This window comes from Callospermophilus lateralis, unplaced genomic scaffold (assembly GCF_048772815.1).
Source record: "Callospermophilus lateralis isolate mCalLat2 unplaced genomic scaffold, mCalLat2.hap1 Scaffold_130, whole genome shotgun sequence".
NCBI classification, from domain to species: Eukaryota; Metazoa; Chordata; class Mammalia; order Rodentia; family Sciuridae; genus Callospermophilus; species Callospermophilus lateralis.
In genome coordinates, this window is record NW_027512473.1 from 2,373,963 (window position 1) to 2,394,596 (window position 20,634).

General features: G+C 39.6%; 1 protein-coding gene across 1 annotated transcript in view; it reads left to right on the plus strand.

The window, feature by feature from the left end:
• The first annotated feature begins 5,391 nt into the window (after positions 1 to 5,391).
• The window catches only part of LOC143640176 (uncharacterized), a 152,080-nt gene continuing 136,837 nt past the window's right edge, over positions 5,392 to 20,634 (plus strand). Inside the window, 1 exon segment of the mRNA XM_077108074.1 lies at positions 5,392 to 5,700. Coding sequence (XP_076964189.1) covers positions 5,392 to 5,700 — 309 coding nt within the window.

Below are 20,634 nucleotides of genomic sequence, written 5' to 3' on the forward strand. Positions count from 1 at the left end.
AGATTTCTTTCATTCAAGAAGACGTTTATTTCACTCTCATTCCTGAAACACTGTTTTGTTGAATATAGAGTTGTTGGTGACAGCTTTCTCCTCTTTCAGCCCTTATCTTGGCTCCTCTATATGTAATATTCTCTCTGTTCTCTGGCTGCCTTCAAGCTTTTCTCTTGAAGCTTTAGGCAGTTTGACTGTAGTCTGTGTAAATGTGTGGCTTTTTTAAAAAAATATTTTTAGCAGTAGATGGACCAATTATATTTTACTTATTTTTTCATGTGGTGCTAAGAATCAAACCCAGTGCCTCACACATGCTAGGCAAATGCTCTACCACTGAGCCACAACCCCAGCCCAATGCATGAATTTTGTTGTTGATTGCCGCAGTCTGGCTGGGCACAATTCAGGAGCCACTTGTCAAAAGAAACGAACTTTATTTTTAGAACACACACACCAAACCACACAGCTCCTCAGGAAAAACCTTCAGAGCCCAACTGCCACCACCGGCTTCCCACAAGCCTCTCAACCTCCCCCACTCCTCCTGCTCTTGAGGCCGATTGGCTGGGTCGTGTGGGCGGAGCCAAAAAAAGTCCCCCAATGAGCAGCTCCGTGGTCTGAAAGGGCAGGGAAAGAGCCCAATGAGCATCACCGCAGAGGAGCCAATCAGTTGGCAGCTAGAAGTTTGCTGGGGTCGCTGTGAGCCAATCATCAGCTGGCAGCTGGAAGTTTGCTGGGGCCCCTTTCGGTTGTGGCTCTCAACAGTTGACGTGAGTAGTGGGTACTGATATTGTTTCCTTTCTTTTATTTTTGGTATTTATTCTGTTCTGGGTCCTCTGAGATTCTGGAATCTGTAGTTTATCATTATCGTTACTTTTTTGTCTTAAAATATTTCTTCTGCACCATTCTATTCTCCTTCTGTGACTCCAATGATATGTATGTTAGACCATATGATGATATCCTACAGTCTTTGAATGTTTTGCCATTTTTTTCTCTTTGTGTTTCTATTTGGATAATTTCTGTTGATCCAGTTTCAAGTATTATTTTAATTAATCCAAAGCTGTATTCATTCTACTCTTGTGCCTTTCAAAATAAGTTTTCATCTGTGATAGCATATATTTCTAGCATCCCTAGTATACTCTTTCTTATATTTTTAATCTCTCTTGGAAAATTCTCTGTCTGTTAATGGTCATTGCCTCTCCTTTCCACTAAATGCATTAGTGTATGAATTATAGTATTTGAAATTCCAGTCCGGTTGTTCCAACTCTTTTTTGGGTCATCAAGTCTATGTCTGTCAATTGCTTTATATCTAGATTGTTTTATTTTACTTTTTTTTAAATTGTAATTTTTGATTGAATTCCATTGTGTGTAGAAGAACACTGCAGTCAGAGATAAATAGTATTTATACAGTAAGTTATTGTGCCTATTCAGTCCTTTTAGGGGTTGAACTGGGTTTAGGTTTTGTTATTGCTTTTGTTACCTTCAATGCAGCTAAAGCTTTAAGTTTCTCTAAATAGGAGATGCTTCTATCTTGTGCTTAGGTTGGAGAAAGGGCTATAAGATGTTTCTTCTCAGTGTTCATAATGATCCCTTTCATTTTAGCAGTTCTAGCATGCCTTGGCCCAGAGTGGTTCTTCCCTCTCCTGCATGGTAGGGTGTCTTTACTTGCTACTCAGTACTAGGCTCGTGGTGAGAGGGCAGATTCGCTATTGTCCTGATTCACCCTCTTTCTTAGATCCTAAACCTCAATGTGGGGCTTTCTCAGCTCTCTTGCCTGTCTTCCCTGTGACAACTAAATTCTTCTGTATATCATGGTTGGTCTTGGAGAGGTATTTCCTCCCCTCCTCTCATTGATAGCAGGCCTCTGCTTGATATTGGTGTAAGATCCTGGGCCCCAAATAGTTTCTTGCCTTTTCCCTGAAGTAAGAAGTTTTTGCTTCTACATCCCTCACAGTTGCAATGGATCTTTCTTGTGTCCTGGCGGCAAAAAGTTACCTATTCCTCTCCCAGGGACAAATGGGTTTTGTTTTTATTCCTTTTTCAAAATCAATGGATTTTTCCTCTGTCCTGTAGGTGGGAGCATTTGATACCCCTCTCTGGGTATCTTAAGGTTTTTGCTGCAGGAAGGAAGGATGCAAATAAATGAGTGTGACTTTGTACCTGCCCTCCAACAGTGACTGATCTTTTCCTGCACACCCACATGCCTGTGCAACTTAGAGAGGTCTCTCTAGTCTTCTGCCTGTTTCTGATATTTCTCTAGAAAGCACTCAGTGATTCTGCAAGTGTGAACTCCCTAAAGTCTGGCTTCTCCAGGGATTCCAAATCTACATACTAACCCAGACTTGACCTTTAATTACTTGCTAAAATATAGATGATACCTTTTTACTTAAAAGTGGCCACATGTGTCCCCTGTGCTCTGCTCAAAGAGAGGTAGATAGTGTGCCCCATGTTTCCTCAAAAGGCCTGCTCCCACCTTGGAATTCAACTTACTTGATTGCCTTAAAACTTCAGATCTCTAGAAGACTAAATACAAATTATAACTTGGTATACTCTCCAGGTTTTTCTCATTGTTCTTTACAGACTTCATCCTAACGTAGGAGCAGGAATGAAATGTTTTAGATCAAAAGCACTAACTCACCCTAATCTGTTTACAGATTTGATCTATCAAGAAAATTGTATAAAATTTTTCTTTCAATTGCATCTTTCTATTTTTATAAAATGATTTAAAAAGATTTTTCCAGCTATGTTTAAAAGCTGTGAATGATCTACTTTTCTTCTCATTTTGTAACCTAGTAACCAAGGTCATTAATGAGAGTCATTGTTAAACTTTGTTCCCTTGAAAAAAAATTTCAGATTCAAAACATAATAAGAAGGTTATTTTTTTCCTCTTTCCTTTGGAAATTCTTGAATTTTCTCATTTCAAATTTTTACAGAGTAAGCAATTATGGCAGTATCTCCCATGGACTTTTAAGAGATCTTATGATAGGTTGCATTTTTCTTTTGTGCTAGATCTGTTCATCTGGGCTAGTTAGCTCTGGAGTGTGCACATAATGACAGACATTTTTGTGATTACTTAATGTTCTGGTTTCTATGGTTGTGTAACAAATGGCCTCAAATCCTGGTGGCTTAAAACAGTCCCTTATTTTCATAGATACTGTGGATCAGACATTTGGATGGGTGCAGCAGAAGGGTTTGTCTCTGCTCTCTGATTCCTGGGGCTGCAGCTGGAAGACTCAGAGGCTGGGGCCAGAAGCATCTAAAGATTTTTAATTATGTGCCTGGAGGTTCTTCTACAAGTGGGCCTCTGCATGTGGTCTCTCTCTGTGGGTCTGGTTTGGGTTTTGCTATGGTTTGGATGTGGTTTGTCCACTAAAGGTTCATGTGTTGGAAGCTTGGTCCCTAGTGTGGTAATGTTAAAAATTGGTGGGACTTTCAAGGAGTAGTGCCTCATGGGAGGTGGTTAGGCCTTTGGGGTGCTGTATTTGCAAGGGTTAATGTAGTTCTTATTGGACCCCGAGTTAGTCCTCACAAGAGTGAGTTGCTCAAAACAGTAAGCCTGATCCTCTGTTGCTCTCTGATTTCCTGTCTCACCTTGCTGTCTCCCTCTCACATATGTTTCCACCACTGAGACACCATTCACCTTGAGGTCCCTGCCAGGGCCAAGCCTATGTCAACAGCATGCTCTTAGATTTCTAGAACTGTGAGCTAAATAAACCTCTTTCCTGTGTAAAGTCTCCAGCCTCAGGCATTTCACTATGGTAATAAAAAATGGGCTATTACAGGTTTCTGTACAGTGTGGTGGTTAGCTTTAGCTAATGGCATATCATAGTTTTCAATTTTAGAAAATACAATTTGCTGCAAATAATCTTCAAAGTCTTTTAAGTAATGGGAGCAATGAGGAAGAAAGGAAGATGAGGGAAAGCTGACCACATGTACCCTTCCTTGGTGTTCCTTCAGAACCCTTAGAAATTTCTAGTTTTGTTTTTCCCGATGACTAGGACATAATACTAATTTCTAGCTAGACTTTTGTTTACAATATCAATAGGTGTCTCTGTTAGGAGTTCCTATTTAGTTGGTGTTTTCAAGAATCTATAAACCTATGTCCTTTCTTGGGTCATGCCAATTAATTAGTTTTTGTCAAAGTTTTCACCACCCAGCCCTTCCACAAGAGGACTTGGTGGAAGGAAAGGCCTGGAGTGTATGTGCCCAGAAAAAGTACTTTTCATTATTGAACTTTGTCCTTTTTGACCTGGAATTTTAAAAATCCTTTAGGCAGATAATTTTAGAATCTTAATTGAGTTTAGGGGTCTCCTTATGTCAAGTAAAGAATGTAGGCCATGGGTCAGAATTTTCTTTTTCAATTTGTTTTAAGATAGCTTTCAAAATAATAATACTGCCTCTGTCAAGAGTTATAAAAAGTGGAAGTGGTGTCTTCAAATTATTTTTAGTGAAATATAGTCATGGTATCCACAGGTACTATATCTATAGATTCAACCGACTGCAGATAGAAAGTAGGATAAAAATCAGTACTAAACTTTTTTTTTCTTGTTATTATTCTATAAACAATGCAGTATGACAACTATTTTCACGGCATTTACATTGTGTTAGGTATAATATTACCTAGAGATGATTTGAAGTGTGTGGGAGGATATGCACAGGTTATATTCAAATACTAAATCATTTTATGTAAGGGACTTGAGAATCTGTGGATTTGAGTATCTTAGTTGAAACCAACTAAGGCACAACGGTGATGCCATTTTCATGTTACAATTGTTATATGAAAATATGGAGTAAGCTACTGTTTGGTCTGACAGGGACACTGACTTGGACCAAGACCACCCCATGAGAACTGCATTGATTGGTAAGAAAAATGTCTCCAGAACCTGGCCCAGAGCAGCTATCATCAAGTTTGCACCTGAGGTTCCTCCTATTACCTGTCTGATTTTCATGTTTATCTGTAAAAGGGCATCTATAGAGAGAGGGAACCCCTTGGGACTTGCTCAAAGCAGGATGCATTGGAATTCCCTCTCTGCCCTCTTTCTATAGGCATCTTACAGACAAACAACAGCCAGTTCACAGATGGACTTGATGAAATATTTGGAGCTCAAACTCAAATTTACCTCCAACAGATGATGATTCAAGTGGTCTCAGATCTGCACATTGTTTCTAAGTCAGTGTCCCAGTCTATAGGAATAAGGGTCTTAGCTATACTATGGTGGAATCTTCACCTGTTAACAGTTCACCAATTCTATCAGGACCATTAGGAAAACATCTACTATGGTTTGAGTGTGTCTCCAAAAGTGCTGGAAACATAATCCCTGAAATAAAGAGTTGATGGTGTTTGGTGGTAGGGTCTTTGGGAGGTGACCAAGTTTAGCTGAGATCAGAGAAGGGTGATTCCCCATGATGGCATTATTAGCCTTATTAGAAGAGAAGAGAGATCTGAGCCGGCACACTTGCTCTGTCTCACCACGTGATGCTCTTTACTATGTTATGATGAAGCAAGAAGGCCCTCGCCAGATGCCAAGAAGATGCCAGGGCCATGCTTTTGGACTTCCCAACCTCCAGAACCATAAGCCAAGAAAACCTATTCTTTACAACTTACTTAGTCTGTGGTGTTCAGATGTATCAAGCAGGAAACAGATTGGGTCAACACTTTTCACCAAAGAGGATAGATTCTGTAACTCGCTGCAGCAAGGGGGAAATTTTACTCCAGTACAGCTAAGCTCTTCCACGGCATTGACTTTCCACTAACTACAGGGAACTATTGGATGTGGATGTAATAAGAGGTCTCCCAGAGAGCTCCCGTTGCACTGTCAAATGAGCACGGCCACAGCACAGTCAGGGACACCACACCTGCTTCCCTGCCTCTGCTTGCTGTGCCTCAGAGGTACAGCACTTGTGCTGCCTCTGAGCCTCTATTTTCAGATAGAATCCTCTTTGCTTCGACATCCTGCCCTGGGGTCACAGCTGCTTCCTCTAGGCATGAATGTCAGGGTTAATTGAATAACCCTGATTGCTCCTTTTCCCCTTTTGGTTTTCCACCTACATACAGGTTGAGCCTCCCTTATCTGAAAGTATGAAATACTTCAAAACCTTTTGAGTGTTAATATGGTGTTCAAAAGGTTTCAGATATTGGAGGATTTCAAATTTTTGGATTAGGGGTGTTCAACCAGCAAAGTGTTCAAATAAGCCAAACTCTGAAAAGTTCCAAAATCTGAAACACTTCTGACCCAAGCATTTCATATAAAGAGGATTATCCTCCTTTTGATGGATATACCTAGTACGGTTTCTGTTTTTTTTATTTTGTTTTGTTTTGGGCTGGACCAGATACGTACAACTCCTTAAGAAGTCATCTGTATTCTTTTTCTTTCCTCCTTCTTTCCTCCATCTTTCTGGCTGCAATAGGGATGCAGTAACTTTTGTCAGAATTACACACCAGGGAGGCAGAGAAGAAAGATAGATGGTCCCTGAGGACACAGTGGAACTTCCACTCTCGCTCTGACTTCTTTCCCATGAGAGAGAAATAAAATACTTTCTTGTTTAAGCCATGTTCTGTTACTAGCAGCCAAATGCTGTTCCTATCTGACCTTGCCCTGTGGGGTTGGCCACAGCCTGTAGTGGAGCAGAAGACAGCTGAAATGTGGCCACATAACAAAGGCAAATCTTAGAGGAAGTAAGTCAGTTCTTGATGAACTAGTCTTGAAAACATGTTGTAAGTAGAAAATGAAATCTGACATTTCAAAATTCTTTGCTCATCTATGAAACTGATGATTAAGACTCCAGGTTATGGGCAAGGTTCAGAGGGCCAGCAGTGACCCTCCTCCTCTCACCTGCATCAGGAGGTAGTGATGTGAGAGACACGGTGGGAGGGTCAGCTTTGACTTTGGACTAGGAAGAAGGCTGTGAAGCAGAGAAGAAAGCTGGTGCTATAGAGCTCTTCAGTACATCACTGTGATCTTTTACCACTGTGATCTTTAATGACGTTTCTTCATCTGTCAAATGGGGTATGATGAGCTCCTACCTCATGGGATTGATGTGGACACCAAATGAGACAATCGATACAGAGTAGCACAATACCCATCTTTCTTTATGATCTTTATAATCCTCTGTGATTTACAAACAAAAATTCACCAACTTCTGTGTTTTTACTGTTCTTAGGAGCTATGAGCTTGTCCCTATTCCCAAGGCTTACAGTGCTGACCAGTGACCCAGATTCATTGAAGGAAAAATAAACTGTGTTTTGAATACTTTGGTTAAGTGATAGTCACTGAGTGCCAGAGTCTGGACTCAGTTTTGTAGCTCCTGGTTCTTGGTTTAATCTAGACCCCTAAAGGGGAGTGAGAGGGGAGGACTGAGTCAGTGCTCCAGCTCTGGAGACGTCAGCAGAAGCAGAGAACAGTGTACTGCTGACCTTTCCACTGATAAGAAGGGAGGCCCAGCTGCTGCAGACACCCAGCCCAGCATCAGGTTGGGCTCAGTGGGCAAGGACTCCAAGCACAAAGGAGCAGCTGCCATCTGCGGTCCTCCATGGAATACAGTAGGGTAAGAGCCAGTAACTCCAAGGGTCTATATGGTTTAAGGACTGTGGTGTGAAAACTCAGCAGCAGTTTGAAGATCCAGCAACACAGTGCCCACCTGCATAACCCGACTGTCCAGGGTCATGAAACCGTGGCACATCCCTGCTTTCCTGAGTCCCGGCTCCAGCCTGCTCTCTATGCTTCCACAAACTTAAACTAGATGGATTATATATCAGCTGAAAAAGAGCATCTCAAGTGATTACGGTCAGGTTCACCTTTTTGACATAATTGATCCTGTGGGCCTTTGTGAATCACTGTAGTCACACACTTGTGGCTGACCAGTAAGAGCACAAGTGAGGCCAAAAGTTGTGGTAAACTGGAGCCATTTCTGTAGGGATCGAATGGACACACCCACTGTTGAAGTTTCCCTTGTTGTAATCATATGAAATGACCCAGCTTTCACAGAAAGGAACCAGAGTCATTGAAGGAAAATTAAATTGTGTTTTGAATAGTTTGGTTAAGGATAAAAATGTTTCCAGTCAAATGCTAATTTGTGAGTTAGAGTGAATACAGGGTAATCTAAGTTATCTGGAAAAATTAGATTTCACTGTTCCCTGCCAAGGATGAATTAATGGGATGTCACTGCAGTAAACTCACTCTTTTATCAAGATCTCCTTTATGATGTATAATCTGAGGGTGACACACTCACAGCTGCCAGAGTCATTCATCCTGCAATTAACAGATTTGTCTGTGTTTCTACAAATCATTCATCTTCTCAGATACAGGATAAGACTTGTTCTGTGACATAACTGTCACACACGTTCACCCATATGTATACACATGTTCTCGGGCACACATACATGCATGCATGTACTCTCTCTTTCACACATACATATGTACTCCCTTAGGTAGTAACTTATACTTCCTCTAATAGTGGCCAATTGAAGAGCACATATTATAAATGTGGTTCCTAAGGCCTCATTTGCTGCTCAGTCAATGACAGTGGTGAAGAGTCATGAAGCAAGAAGAGGGCAGGAACAGTGGGGAGAATTGTGGGGATACCTGAGACCAGTTCCTTATGGAAGTGAGGTCTCAACATTTTACCCTGAGTGGCTCAAATGTAGATGTTTACTTGTAACTCCAGCATCATATGAGTGACAGAATCCCAATAGCTATTACATGGAGCATCTTCTGGGGCTGCTTTGTGCTACATAATTTAAAATGCTAAATGATTATGCCAGTTTGGGTTCATGTCCATTTAAAATCTGGCTTCCCATTGCCACTTCTGCTGATGTCACCTGCCTTGAGGTCAGAACATTATCACGGTGAGCAAACAAAATAGATGAGAAAGAGGGGCTCTGGAGAGTTGTGTGTTCTGGTTAACACTTGTGGATATCCAGTCTTCTAAGAATATAAGTACATTAATTTAGTTATAACCCTTATTTTATCCATGAGTGCCCTTTTCAAATTTTTGTCCTGCGATCCCAGTCAAGATTCCAGGCTGAAAAACTCAAGCCACCTGCTCTGCGAGCTGCAAACCCTGGTGTGAACTTGAGCAGGTTCACCCTGAGCCCCCAACCCTGGCCTCCTGTTTTGCCCAGGGGTATGTCCTCTGTGGGTAGGATCATCAATGGGTCCTCCCAGTGTCAAGGAGTGTTTACCTTCTACAAAACTCCCCTCATATTCTGTCTACTCAGCCCTGGGAGCTGGCAAAGGGCCAGTCCCTTCTGTGTTCCTGGCCTTGAAGGCACTGAAGGCTGCCACTGTGCCCCTGTCTGAGCTGAGTCCCACCTATTGCCTTCACTGCTGCTTTGTAGCAAGGTGGAGCCTGTCTGCTTGCAGGGCATCTGGAATCAAGGGGGCTGGGATGTCCCTCCTGAGTTCTACTGATGACACAAGTCTCTGTGAGGGTCTGAGCTGGGGTGGAGGAATAGCTGGGTTACCCCAGGCAGGGTCTCCGAGTGGCAGGGAAGGCTGGTTGGAGGGAAAAGGGTTTCCCAGATATCGGAGTTTTAGGAGAACCTAGAGGAAATTAGAGGAAATGCTGTGTCCAAAGCATAACATTTAGAGGACTTGGGGCTACCGATGGGGCTCTGGCCAAGCTCCAAAGAGCCCTTCCCCTACTTGACTTTATGCAGATGTTGTTTAGAATCTTGTGTCATCGGGGGTCACATTGTGGTCACTGGTATGGTTATACCCCTGATGGGGTGTGAGAGAGTGACTGATGGGCTGAGGTCCCCAGGCAGAGGCTGCATCACTTAATTGACACAAATGAACTCATATCCTTGTCACCTAGCTCTTCCACGTGGGTATTCTGAGAAACGCGTTCCAGGCTGCTGCTGACACCCGCCTGCCTACGTGCTGGACGTGCTTGTGTCATTGCCCCACACTTAAACTTTGGGCTTCATCCTTTTCCCAGAAATGAGGCTGAGGACACCATAAACTTGTGAAAATTCCTAAAGTGCCCTTCCAGTTAGGTCATTACTGCTGTAACGATGAATGGCATTTCTCCAGTGAAAAACAAATAGTTATCCTATTGTCTGCAGGGTGTGGCGGAGACTGGAGATGGGACTCCCATTCTCTGCACCCAGAAAGCAATTTCCCCACAAAACTACAGAGCCTCTGCGAAGGTCCCCAAACTCACATCAGGCTCCCCAGAACTGTCTCCACCACAGCTGCCGCAGGCACATCTTGTTTTATTTAGTAGGTGCAGTATTGAGATATTTAAGATAAAACCTACATTACATTCTTCACCTCTGCTCCCCTCATTCGTCAGCATTTGTCTCTCTTTCCTGGACCTCGTAGCCTTCATCCTTCCACCTTTGATCCCCACATCCCTCATTTTTGTGGTCGCCATGCCTGCATCCCTGCATTCCTAATGGCTGTGTTCCACGGTTCGGTCTTTCATGCCAGCATCTCTCATCCCTGTGTCCTTCACCCCGGCCCCCGACCCCCCGGCTTTGCCTTCTCTCTGCATTTCTCATCCCTGCATCTAACTTTTCATTCTTCCTCCCCAGCTCCTATTCCCTCCTTCCCCTGTTCCCATCATCCTTATTCACACTTCCCTGCACTGTCTAGCCCTGTCTCTGCGGCCTTCATCCCTACATTCCTAATCTCGAATCCCTCCTCTCTATATCCCTATAAGTCCTCCTCTTCTTCATTCATCTTCCTCCCCTTCCTCTTTCTCTTTTTTCTTTTTTCCTCTTCTTCCTCCACTCATTAGGCTGCTCTTAGCCTCTCAGCAGAAAGTACTCCATTATTTTTTTTAAAGAGAGAGTGAGAGAGGAGAGAGAGAGAGAATTTTTTTTAATATTTATTTTTTAGTTATCGGCGGACACATCCTTGTTTGTACGTGGTGCTGAGAATCGAACCTGGGCCGCACGCATGCCAGGCGAGCGTGCTACCACTTGAGCCACATCCCCAGCCCAGAAAGTGCTCCATTATAATCCCCTCTGTCAGATGCTCAAAGCCAGCTCTTTCATGGGGATTTACGGGATCTTCAGGGACCTCTCTCATGCATTCTATGGCCACAGAGACAGCTCATATAACCTCCTCTCAGGGTCCCCCACCATGCAAGTAATTTCTGGAACAGAGTCTGTCAAAATGACCTGAACTCAGAAAGCTTCAGCATTACTCCTTTATCCTTCTCGAGAACAAGTAAGTTGTTCTCCTGCATCCCCCCCTAACAGCCAGCTTCCCTCTTCCACACTGGGCAGGGTCCCGTCTGTCCTCACTATCTCCAGGGCCCCACTGTGAGCAACCTAGGGCCCCTTTCACCACACTCTCTTCCTTGCCTGGTGATGATGGGACCCTCCAAACCTCTCCCTGGGCTTGATGTGGAGCAGGAGTCGAGAGAGATGGGAAGGTAGCCTCCTTCTCAACTCCCCATTGTGGGTGAAAGAATGATGAATCCTACTGCTGTCAGACTGTCTCTAAAAATCTTAACAAGAATTCCTCTCTCCACAGTTCCATCATCAGACTCAGCCTTTTAGCTCGAATTGGCATTGAGGGTTCTATTGACAAGTTTGCCTCAGCTGGGTACCCCCATTAGGATCCAGTTCTTATCGACCATCTGTTCTCATGTATGGTCCAGCATCCTTACAACGTGGAACACTGTCCTTAGTCAGCTTTTCATCACTATAAAGAAATGATCAAGATAGGTAACTTTACAAAGAAAAAAATTTTATTTAGTTCAAAGGTCTGGAGACTCAGGGTCATGGTGCCTCCATTGGATCAGTCCTGGTGAGGACCTCATGGCTAATGGCAAATGGTCAGTGGTGGTAGTAGGAGTGGTCACATCTAGTGCCAAGAAGCAGAGAGAGCTAGTGAGAACTTTTGTAACAACCTTTTTATAAGAACTACCAAGGAGTCCCACAAGAGCTGCCTCCTGAGGGCATGCTGGGAGGATTGAGGACCTCTTGGTATGCTCCATCTCCCAACAGTTCCTCCCTGCAGAACAATCCTTTAATCACAATGGATCTTGAGAGACACAAACTGTATTCAAACCATAGCAGACACTGCTCTTACCTCTCACTGTGGTACCCTCTGCTAAGACACATGCCCAATATGTGTCTTCTTATGCACAATAAACACCTTTCTGAGATCACTTCTGAAATCTAACAGATCTTAGCAACACTCCCTAGAAGTTCACCAGGGTGTTCTGTTCTTTTTAATCACTGTGTGGGTTTTCATTGTTTCATGTTTTATTACCAGTTTCTTTCCAGTGGCCATGTAATTTTGCCATCACAATGTGCTGGGATGAGAATCCTGTGCCTGGGAGTGGCTCCTTATTTCACTTGCACTTACCTGGTATCTACATGGATACCACCAGTCTGGGTTTATATATATATATATATATATATATATATATATATATATATATATATATATATATTTAACATATGTAATTTCAATTTTGGAGAGATATATTTTCTCATGTCCCTAATAAAGACCACTGCTTCTAAGTTAAACACTCTGTCACAGTCAAAATTCCAAATTAATATAATTATTTAAGTTAATCTAGAGCTAATTTTAAAAATACACATTTTTATATACATCTTATTATATTCTTTAATTTTGATAATTCTGTTAAAGTCAAAAATCAGATTATACATATAGTAAAACCTAAATATCTATTTGTCATGGTCCCTTTAAATAACTTTTGTCAAAATCTAGGACCAACTACAGATGGTAAATCTTTTCTTGTTATTTAAATATGTGTACTATTATCTATAACTTAAACTAATGATACTATGGCTGACACAAGGCCTCCACTCAATTTTATTAAGTGAGGAAAAGGGCAGAAACAGAGCCCCATAGGACACAATAAGTCTTACACATATTACAAACATTTTCTTAATTGTGATACTGAGAGTCTTAAGGTACTAAAAATGAATCAGTAAATTAATCAGATTTCAAAAGGTAGAGTTTCACCCAGTAATTGTGAAAATGACTGAAAAACCTGACACAGAAAATTGAAACTCCCAGATACAGAGTTTTTAGACATACCGCTTCCTAGGTTTGTCAGGAAAGTAAAAATTATGAACACGTTCTATGATGATGATCTTGGATCAAAAATCCAGTGAGAGATAAAATTCCCCAGTTGACTTTTTAATTTATATTAATAAAGGTGGGATAAGTGGAAAGCCACTCTGAGTGACCACACATTGCATCCCTAAAACACAAGGCTCTGACCAGTCACTACATCTCTTGCTAACTTGGAAGTTCTCCCTGCTCAGATAGCAAGGAAGATCTACATGTGTAGTCATAAGCCACGGGGTTGAGTTACACTCACCTGTTCCTTTGTAATGCTACTCCTTCCCTCATTTCAATGGCTACTTCACAATAAAAGGGTTCAGTACATGCTCCTTTCTTTATTTCCACACACCCCTGTAGGTCAGAAGAGTCATCACAGAATCCCCTAAAAAGGTATTACTCTGCCTCTGTGTGGTTATTTCATGCAGTACTGTTTACTTGGAGTGATCTTGAGTGTTTGTTCATAAGATATGTCACTCTAACACTGAGCCACCACCCCAACCCAGCATAATCATTTTATAAGCTACATGGTGGAATTTTTTTTTTTTTGGTACCAGCAATTGAACCCAGAGTTATTAGTTGCTGAGTAACATCCTCAGCCAGTTTTAATATAGACAGAATATTTGACTATCTTGCTATGTTGCTGAAGCTGGCTTTAATATCATGATTCTCCTGACTCAGCCTCTCAAGATACCAGAATTACAGGCATGCATCACTGTGCCTCACTTTGCTATGGACTTTCTAAAAAGCCATTTCAGATCATTTTCTCTTCAGTATAAATGTAGTAAAATTACATTGGAAGAAATGTTCTCAGTATTTAAGGAAGTACTATCTATTTTACAGGAAGATAACATGTCACTCATGTTTGCGTTAAAGTTGAATCAATTTTCTTCAGTAGGTAAGATACTAGTTTTCCCTATAAGGTCTTTTGTTTACCATTCTCTATAAAGAGATTGAAAATTTTGACAATGTTTTTGGTAGGAGAGTGTGAGAAACAAGCTCAAGTACTCATAAGAGACAAAATATATAGCATTAAATGAGGCTTTTACTGATAATATTGTAAGATCCACTGTCTAGGTGAACAGTCAGAAACAATAAGAATTTCCTTCTCTAGTTCACAAGGCCTTTCCCCTTGTTCCTCATTGGTGAGTATGTGAGATGTACAGTATTCCTTAACATTGCCTAACTTAAACTCTCTCTATTGGGTTTTTTAAATAAATGTCCCTTTAGTTGTCCTCCCTCCTTTATTGTGTGATCAGTGTTAGTGATCAGTGTTAGTCAGGCAAGACCATTTCCACTCACTTCCTGTCTGCCACACTCAGGTGTTACCTGTTGGTGACCCTTTGTTCTGTTTTCTATTTTCTGATATTTGTATATCCTCAGTGAGTTGACAATTAAAACGAAAATACAATATTTTGAAAATGGATGCCTGAACTTTCTATATCTTACAAAAGGTTCACAAAAACCTCATAGGAAAATAAAGACAGAGTTGTGGTGGGTCATTAATTTTTAGAATGAAGGCATCTGTGTCACTGAGTGAGGGCCATCCAGGCATAGCTCATAGCTGAGGTATGAGAACCCCCAGTGTGTTCTGTTTGTTTTTGTAGAAAGGCATTATTTTTCTCAAATAAGGTTACATTTACAGGGCAATTTAGCATATAGAGAAGAGTTCCCATATGCCTTCTCTACACACAGATTTTTCTATTATTTACATTCTGCCTATTCATTTAGATTCATTATCATTAGAGAACCAATAAAATGGCAACCAAGACTAATTGGACTACTTGTTATTTATTTCTGAAGAAACTGATAAAATATTCTGTTGAGTGTCCACCATTTTGTTACATTATTAACAGTGTCAGAATGTAAAAGTTCTCTGTTCTTCATTTCTTCACTGTCTTCTATTGCCCCTGAATCTATGGAACCATTAATACTTTATTGTCTATTGTTTAGCATTTTTAAGAGTGTCACATACTTGAACTCACAGAGCTATAAAATTTTAAACCAGCTATTCTTTAAGCAGTATGCATTAAATGTGCCTCTGTGTCCTCTCATATTTGTTAGCCCATTGATTTTGTATTCTGAACAACACATCATTTGATGAAAATGACACTTTTTAATTAAAAAAATGTAAGTGTTTACTGAAGGATATCTTGTTTTTTTCCTGTTCTGGGCAACTATGAATAACGGAAGTATGAATACTTTTATTTTTGTGTAATCATGGAATGGAACTCAGAAACTCATGCACACTAGGCAAGTGAAGTTCCACCTAACTGTATCCACAACTTAAGTCCTTATAAAAATGTGCATGCAGATTTTCATGTAGGCATTAGATCTCAACTCCATTAGATAAATATCATAAAAGTGGTTGTGACAATTGTGGTTAAGACTGTGTTTAGCTTTGTAAGAAAATGCCCAACTTTTCCAAAGTGGCTGTACAATTTTGTTATCCTGCTAGCAATAAATGAGAGTTCCTGTTGAATCTCCACTTACACAAAGCAGTTGGTATTGTAAGATTTTTGTATTTACCCATGCTTCAAGATGTGAGTAATTTCTAGTTATAGTAATCCAGCTTCTCAAGAAGCTGAGGCAAGAGGATGGCAAAATCAAAGCCAGGCTCAACAAAAGTGAGGTTCTAAGCAACTGAGTGAGACCCTGTCTCTAAACAAAATACAAAGCACAGATGGGGTTATGGCTCAGTGACTGAGGGCTCCTGAGTTCAATGTCCTGTACAAAAAAAGCATTATCTAGTCCTAGGTTCCCCATGATGAAACAGTATCTTCAATGTGGCCTTGATCCTCAAGGTGTGAACCATGCAGCTTAACATCCAATGACATAGAATGTTAAGCATCTTTTCTGCATTTATTTGTTGTCTGTATATACCGCCATCTTTTTTTTTCTTTTATTTTTGGATTGCTTGTTGTGATTTTTATCATAACAGCTAACACTTATTGTCTATTTATATACCAGACATTATTTTTGTTGAGTAACTAATTTAATTCTCATTTTCCCCCATTATTCTTATTAAGTGGTAGAATTATTATCATCATTTTATGAACAAAACATTTGAGGTCCAGGCTGGTAAAATAATTCACTCAAGGTTTTACAGCTACTAAATGACAGAGATAGAATCAGATCACAGGTAATCCATGTCTAGTACAAATGTTCTAGTTATTTTATTCTGCTCCACTTTGGAAATAAACAAGTGAAAGTAATCAATGTGTTGATACTAAGCACCACACTAGCCTTTGTCATATGCCTGAAAATCACCTCATATCACTGCAGACAATAGTATGACTTAGAGATGTGTATGTCCCTGCTTAATTGGAGAAAGAAATAGGAGTACTAAAATCACATGTCACATAAGCTTCATTGTTTACAATTTGAGGACCAAGTCCATATTGAAGATACTGCCTCATCATAGGGAACCTAGGACTCAGATAATTTTTTTTTAGAACAGAAGATTGAACTCAGGAGCACTTGACCACTGAGCCACATCCCTATCCCTGTTTTGTATTTTGTTTAGAGAGAGGGTCTCATTGAGTTGCTTAGGACTTCACTTTTGCTGAGACTGGCTTTGAACTTCCCATTCTCCTGTCTAAAACTCTCAAGCATCTGGAATGCAGGCAGGAACCACTGTGCCTGGCTCATATAATGTTTTATTAATCTCTCTGTCAAAATGCAGTTTCTACAAATTTATTTTGAACCATTTAATAGGTACCCAGAGTGCCCAAGAATCCACTTTCCCCTCTCTTGTCTTTGGTTTCCTCTCCTATTAAACTGATCAAACCAGACACCAACTCTCTTATTGCAATAGGGTCCTTTTTTTCTTTTTTTTTCTTGTTTGGTGCATATAGTTGTATATAATGGTAGAATGTGTTGTTATACATTCTTACATGCACAAAGTATAACAATATAATTTGGCAAATATTATTCCCCAGCACTTTCATTCTCCCTCCATCTCCCATGTCTTTAATCTACTGTTCTTTGACAAGGGGGAGTCTATGACTATAGGTAGTATTATCTAAAGGTCTAAGGTTACAACACAGAAAATATGTATTGGTAAATTATACCCCTGTCTCACTAGAGCTTGCATTAACTTGTCCTATATTATAGAATCAAAAACACCAGTAGCATTGATGCATGGGTTAATGTTTATTATTAAGTTCAAGAACTTTTGGACTTTTCTCTTATTCAGGGATAAACCTTTTGTATCTATGATAGTACACTGCATGTGCAGCTGCAGGTCTTTGGTGGAACTCTGTAGGTTCCCCATTTTCCCTTCCTCACCACTCTGTGAGGGAAAATGCCCTGTCTTATAGGATTACCTCAAGTCCCTGCTTATGACCAGCTGTGTGGCCTCTCTTGTCCAGTGAGAAGCTTCATGGAACAGAATAGAGGAGAGTGTGGCTGCAGAGTCACTAATCAAGTATTGCAGAGACTAAGCTGGAAGCAGGTCTGAATTTAGTGCACAGATACCATGTATATATACACAGGCATAAGCTAAGCAGATTATAGGCAGCCACCAATACAATTTCTGGCTAACTGTCCTTGCAGGGACCAATTGAGAAGTAGGCCATGAAGGAAGTGTAGGGTCTGCAACACATGGTCTCACGCCCAGGGCTGTGAATATGGGGTAAGCCATATCTGCCATTCACACACTTTGCATGAGGGGAATGGCCTGCCACTGAGACACCCTTAATGTATTCCATGTATGCAGTACTCCATGCACTTGTTCCAACATATATGTAGAAATTTTATTTGAAAATTATTGTGTGGTGGATACACTTGATGTTTTCACTCATTGTGGTATATTCACATATAGAATTTGGGCAGATTAATTCAAGTGTTATTCCCTTTTCCTGTCTCTTCTTCCTCCCCTTCAATACATTTTATCTACTCTTCTGATCTTTTTCTCAATTTTGATTCAAATTCCTCTCCTTTTTTAAATGATAGTCTCAAAAGGCACTGAGATTGTTCAAATTTAATATAATATCTATGTGATAGTGAAAAACATAATTAGTCATTACATGTAATAAAACTGTAAACATTTCAATGAACAAAATGTTTTTTATAAACACAAACTACATATTTTATTTGAAATGACTACTACTGCTAATATTATGTTAGCTAAGATTTTTACTATGTGTGTCCCTGAGTTTATGAATTGATATAAGAAGAGTTGAAATATGTTAAGTATTCTAGAACTATCAGTCTTTTAAATTCTTATTCCTTTTGCATAAATTCTTATGCTTTGTGCATATTTATACTGAAATTTTTTCATGTACAATATAATTTTAATATTATAAATTATACTAATACTATAAGAAAAAAGAAATTCTATAAAATTTCCAGTAAGGACTGATGTTGTTGCTAAGTGGCAGTGATTGCCTAGCATGTGTGAAAAGCTGAGTTTAATCCTCAGCACCACATAACAATAAATAAAATAAAGGTTTTGTGTCCAACTACAAATAAAAAATATTTTTAAAATTTAGGTAAGTAACAATTCAAAGCATACCTATTTGTGGGTTTTGATGGAGAAAGGTCAGACTTCAAAGTGCCTTCCTAGGGCCTACCTAAGAGACTCCTCTGTCTCCACTTTCATTCAGATTTGGAGCTGGAGCTTCCAAAATGAGGTTATATGAGACAGAAGCTTTGGCTTATCTCTCAGTGGACTGGTAATCTTGTTGTTGCCTCTCAAGTCTGACAATGCCTGTATTGCCATAGTTTGAGAGGATGTCCTCAAAGAAAAAGAAAACTATTTATTCCACTCTCAGATAACAATAAACAAGCCCCCTCTGAAGGAAAACTTTTTGATGTGTAGCTATTGTTTTCCAAAGCAGAAGACTTGCATTTTGGAGGTTACCAATTATAGCAAACTGAAATTAGCCCACTAACATGGATACAAAATTGGTAAATCCTGGCATAAAATAATAAAGTATAAATCTTTAAGGGTTATATATGAATAAAATAAAATGAAAAGATACATTTTCAGGTCTGTCTGCTGAAAACATCTCACAGTAATCACATTCAAATATCAGTGTATTTAGCTTTCAGTGAAATTTGATTTCTGAATACCTAAGTGGAGCCAATATCACATTGACTTCTGAGGACTTGGCAGAAGGATTACATGTTGAAAGCCAGTTTCAAGAACTTAATGGGGCCCTAAGCATCTCAGTGAGGTCTTCTCTCTAAAGAAAATACAAAAAAGGTCTCATAAGTAAAAAGTCCTTGTATTCAATCCCAGGTATAAAACAAAATAACAACAAAAAACTCATTGGATAAATAGTAAATTTATAGAGTGAACTCAGACATCACATGCTGCAAAGAAAAGAAGAAAGTGAAGGTAGAAGTTAGTGGGGGTTGTCAGAAAGAAAAAGAAAGAGAAGAGAGGAAGAAATCCAGAGACTAATGGAATAAATTCCCCTGGACTTTAAGTTAGGTTAAAGATGACATTCCTGAGTGTGCCACTCTTTTCTTCATTGTGGGAAATATTTCTTTCATAAATAACTGTGGTTACCCTAATTGTCCTCCATTTTATTCCACATCTCATTCTCTCAAGTAAAACTTGAATTTTGTGGGGATCTATACTCATTATTCAATTCAATGGTTCATGGAATGACATATTCCATCCTATAGCTGGAAGCAAAGTTCTATATTTAATGGAGATTCTAGCTTATCCAAGGGCATATGATGTGAAAACTTTGGATGTCTTTTAAACAGGACTCATATTTAGGTATGGTTAAAACATTCATTTTTTTAAAAATTGCCCTAAGTAGTTATAAAGAACAGAAAGATGCATTTTGATACATTGTACAAAAATTCCTTCTTTCTCTGTCAATAGTGTAGGATCACACAAGTAGTGTAATCATTCATATGTATAGAGGAATAATGACAGTCTCATTCCACCATCTTTTCCATTCCCATATCTACCTCTTTTCCCCTTATATCCCTCTGCACAACTCAAAGTTAACATTTAAGTTTTGATTGTAGTATTATGTGACTCCAATAACCTTTTTCAACATTATTGATATATCTTTATTTATTTATGAATATGTGGTGTTGAGAATTGAACCCAATGCCTCACACATGCAAGGAAAGTGCACTACCACTAAGCCACATTCACAGCCCTCCAAAGAAATTATTTTTGCATGCATATCCATTTGTCCAAGCACCATCAGTGATATGACTGTCCTCTAACCATTGTGTATTCTTATAAAATATTCATAGGCAACAGACAGGTGGATTTTATTCTGGGTTATCTACTTTTTCCATTAATCAATGTGTTTGTGTCCTGATGCTAGTACCACATTGTTGTGATTTGTATAAATTTAACTTACAAATTCTGAGTGATATTTCTTTTAAAAGTATTTTATTTTTGCTATTTGTGTCACTTTTCTGTTTAGTCTGAATTTGATGACCAGCTATCCTATTTCTGCAAAATAAAAAAAATGTATTTGGAATTTTGACAGAGATCATTTTAGAGCTGTTGATTATTTTGTTCAGCATTTCCCTCTTGTCAAACTAACTACATCATCTATGAACATGGAATATCTTCTTATATATTTTGAACTATTTTATTTGAGGAATGTTT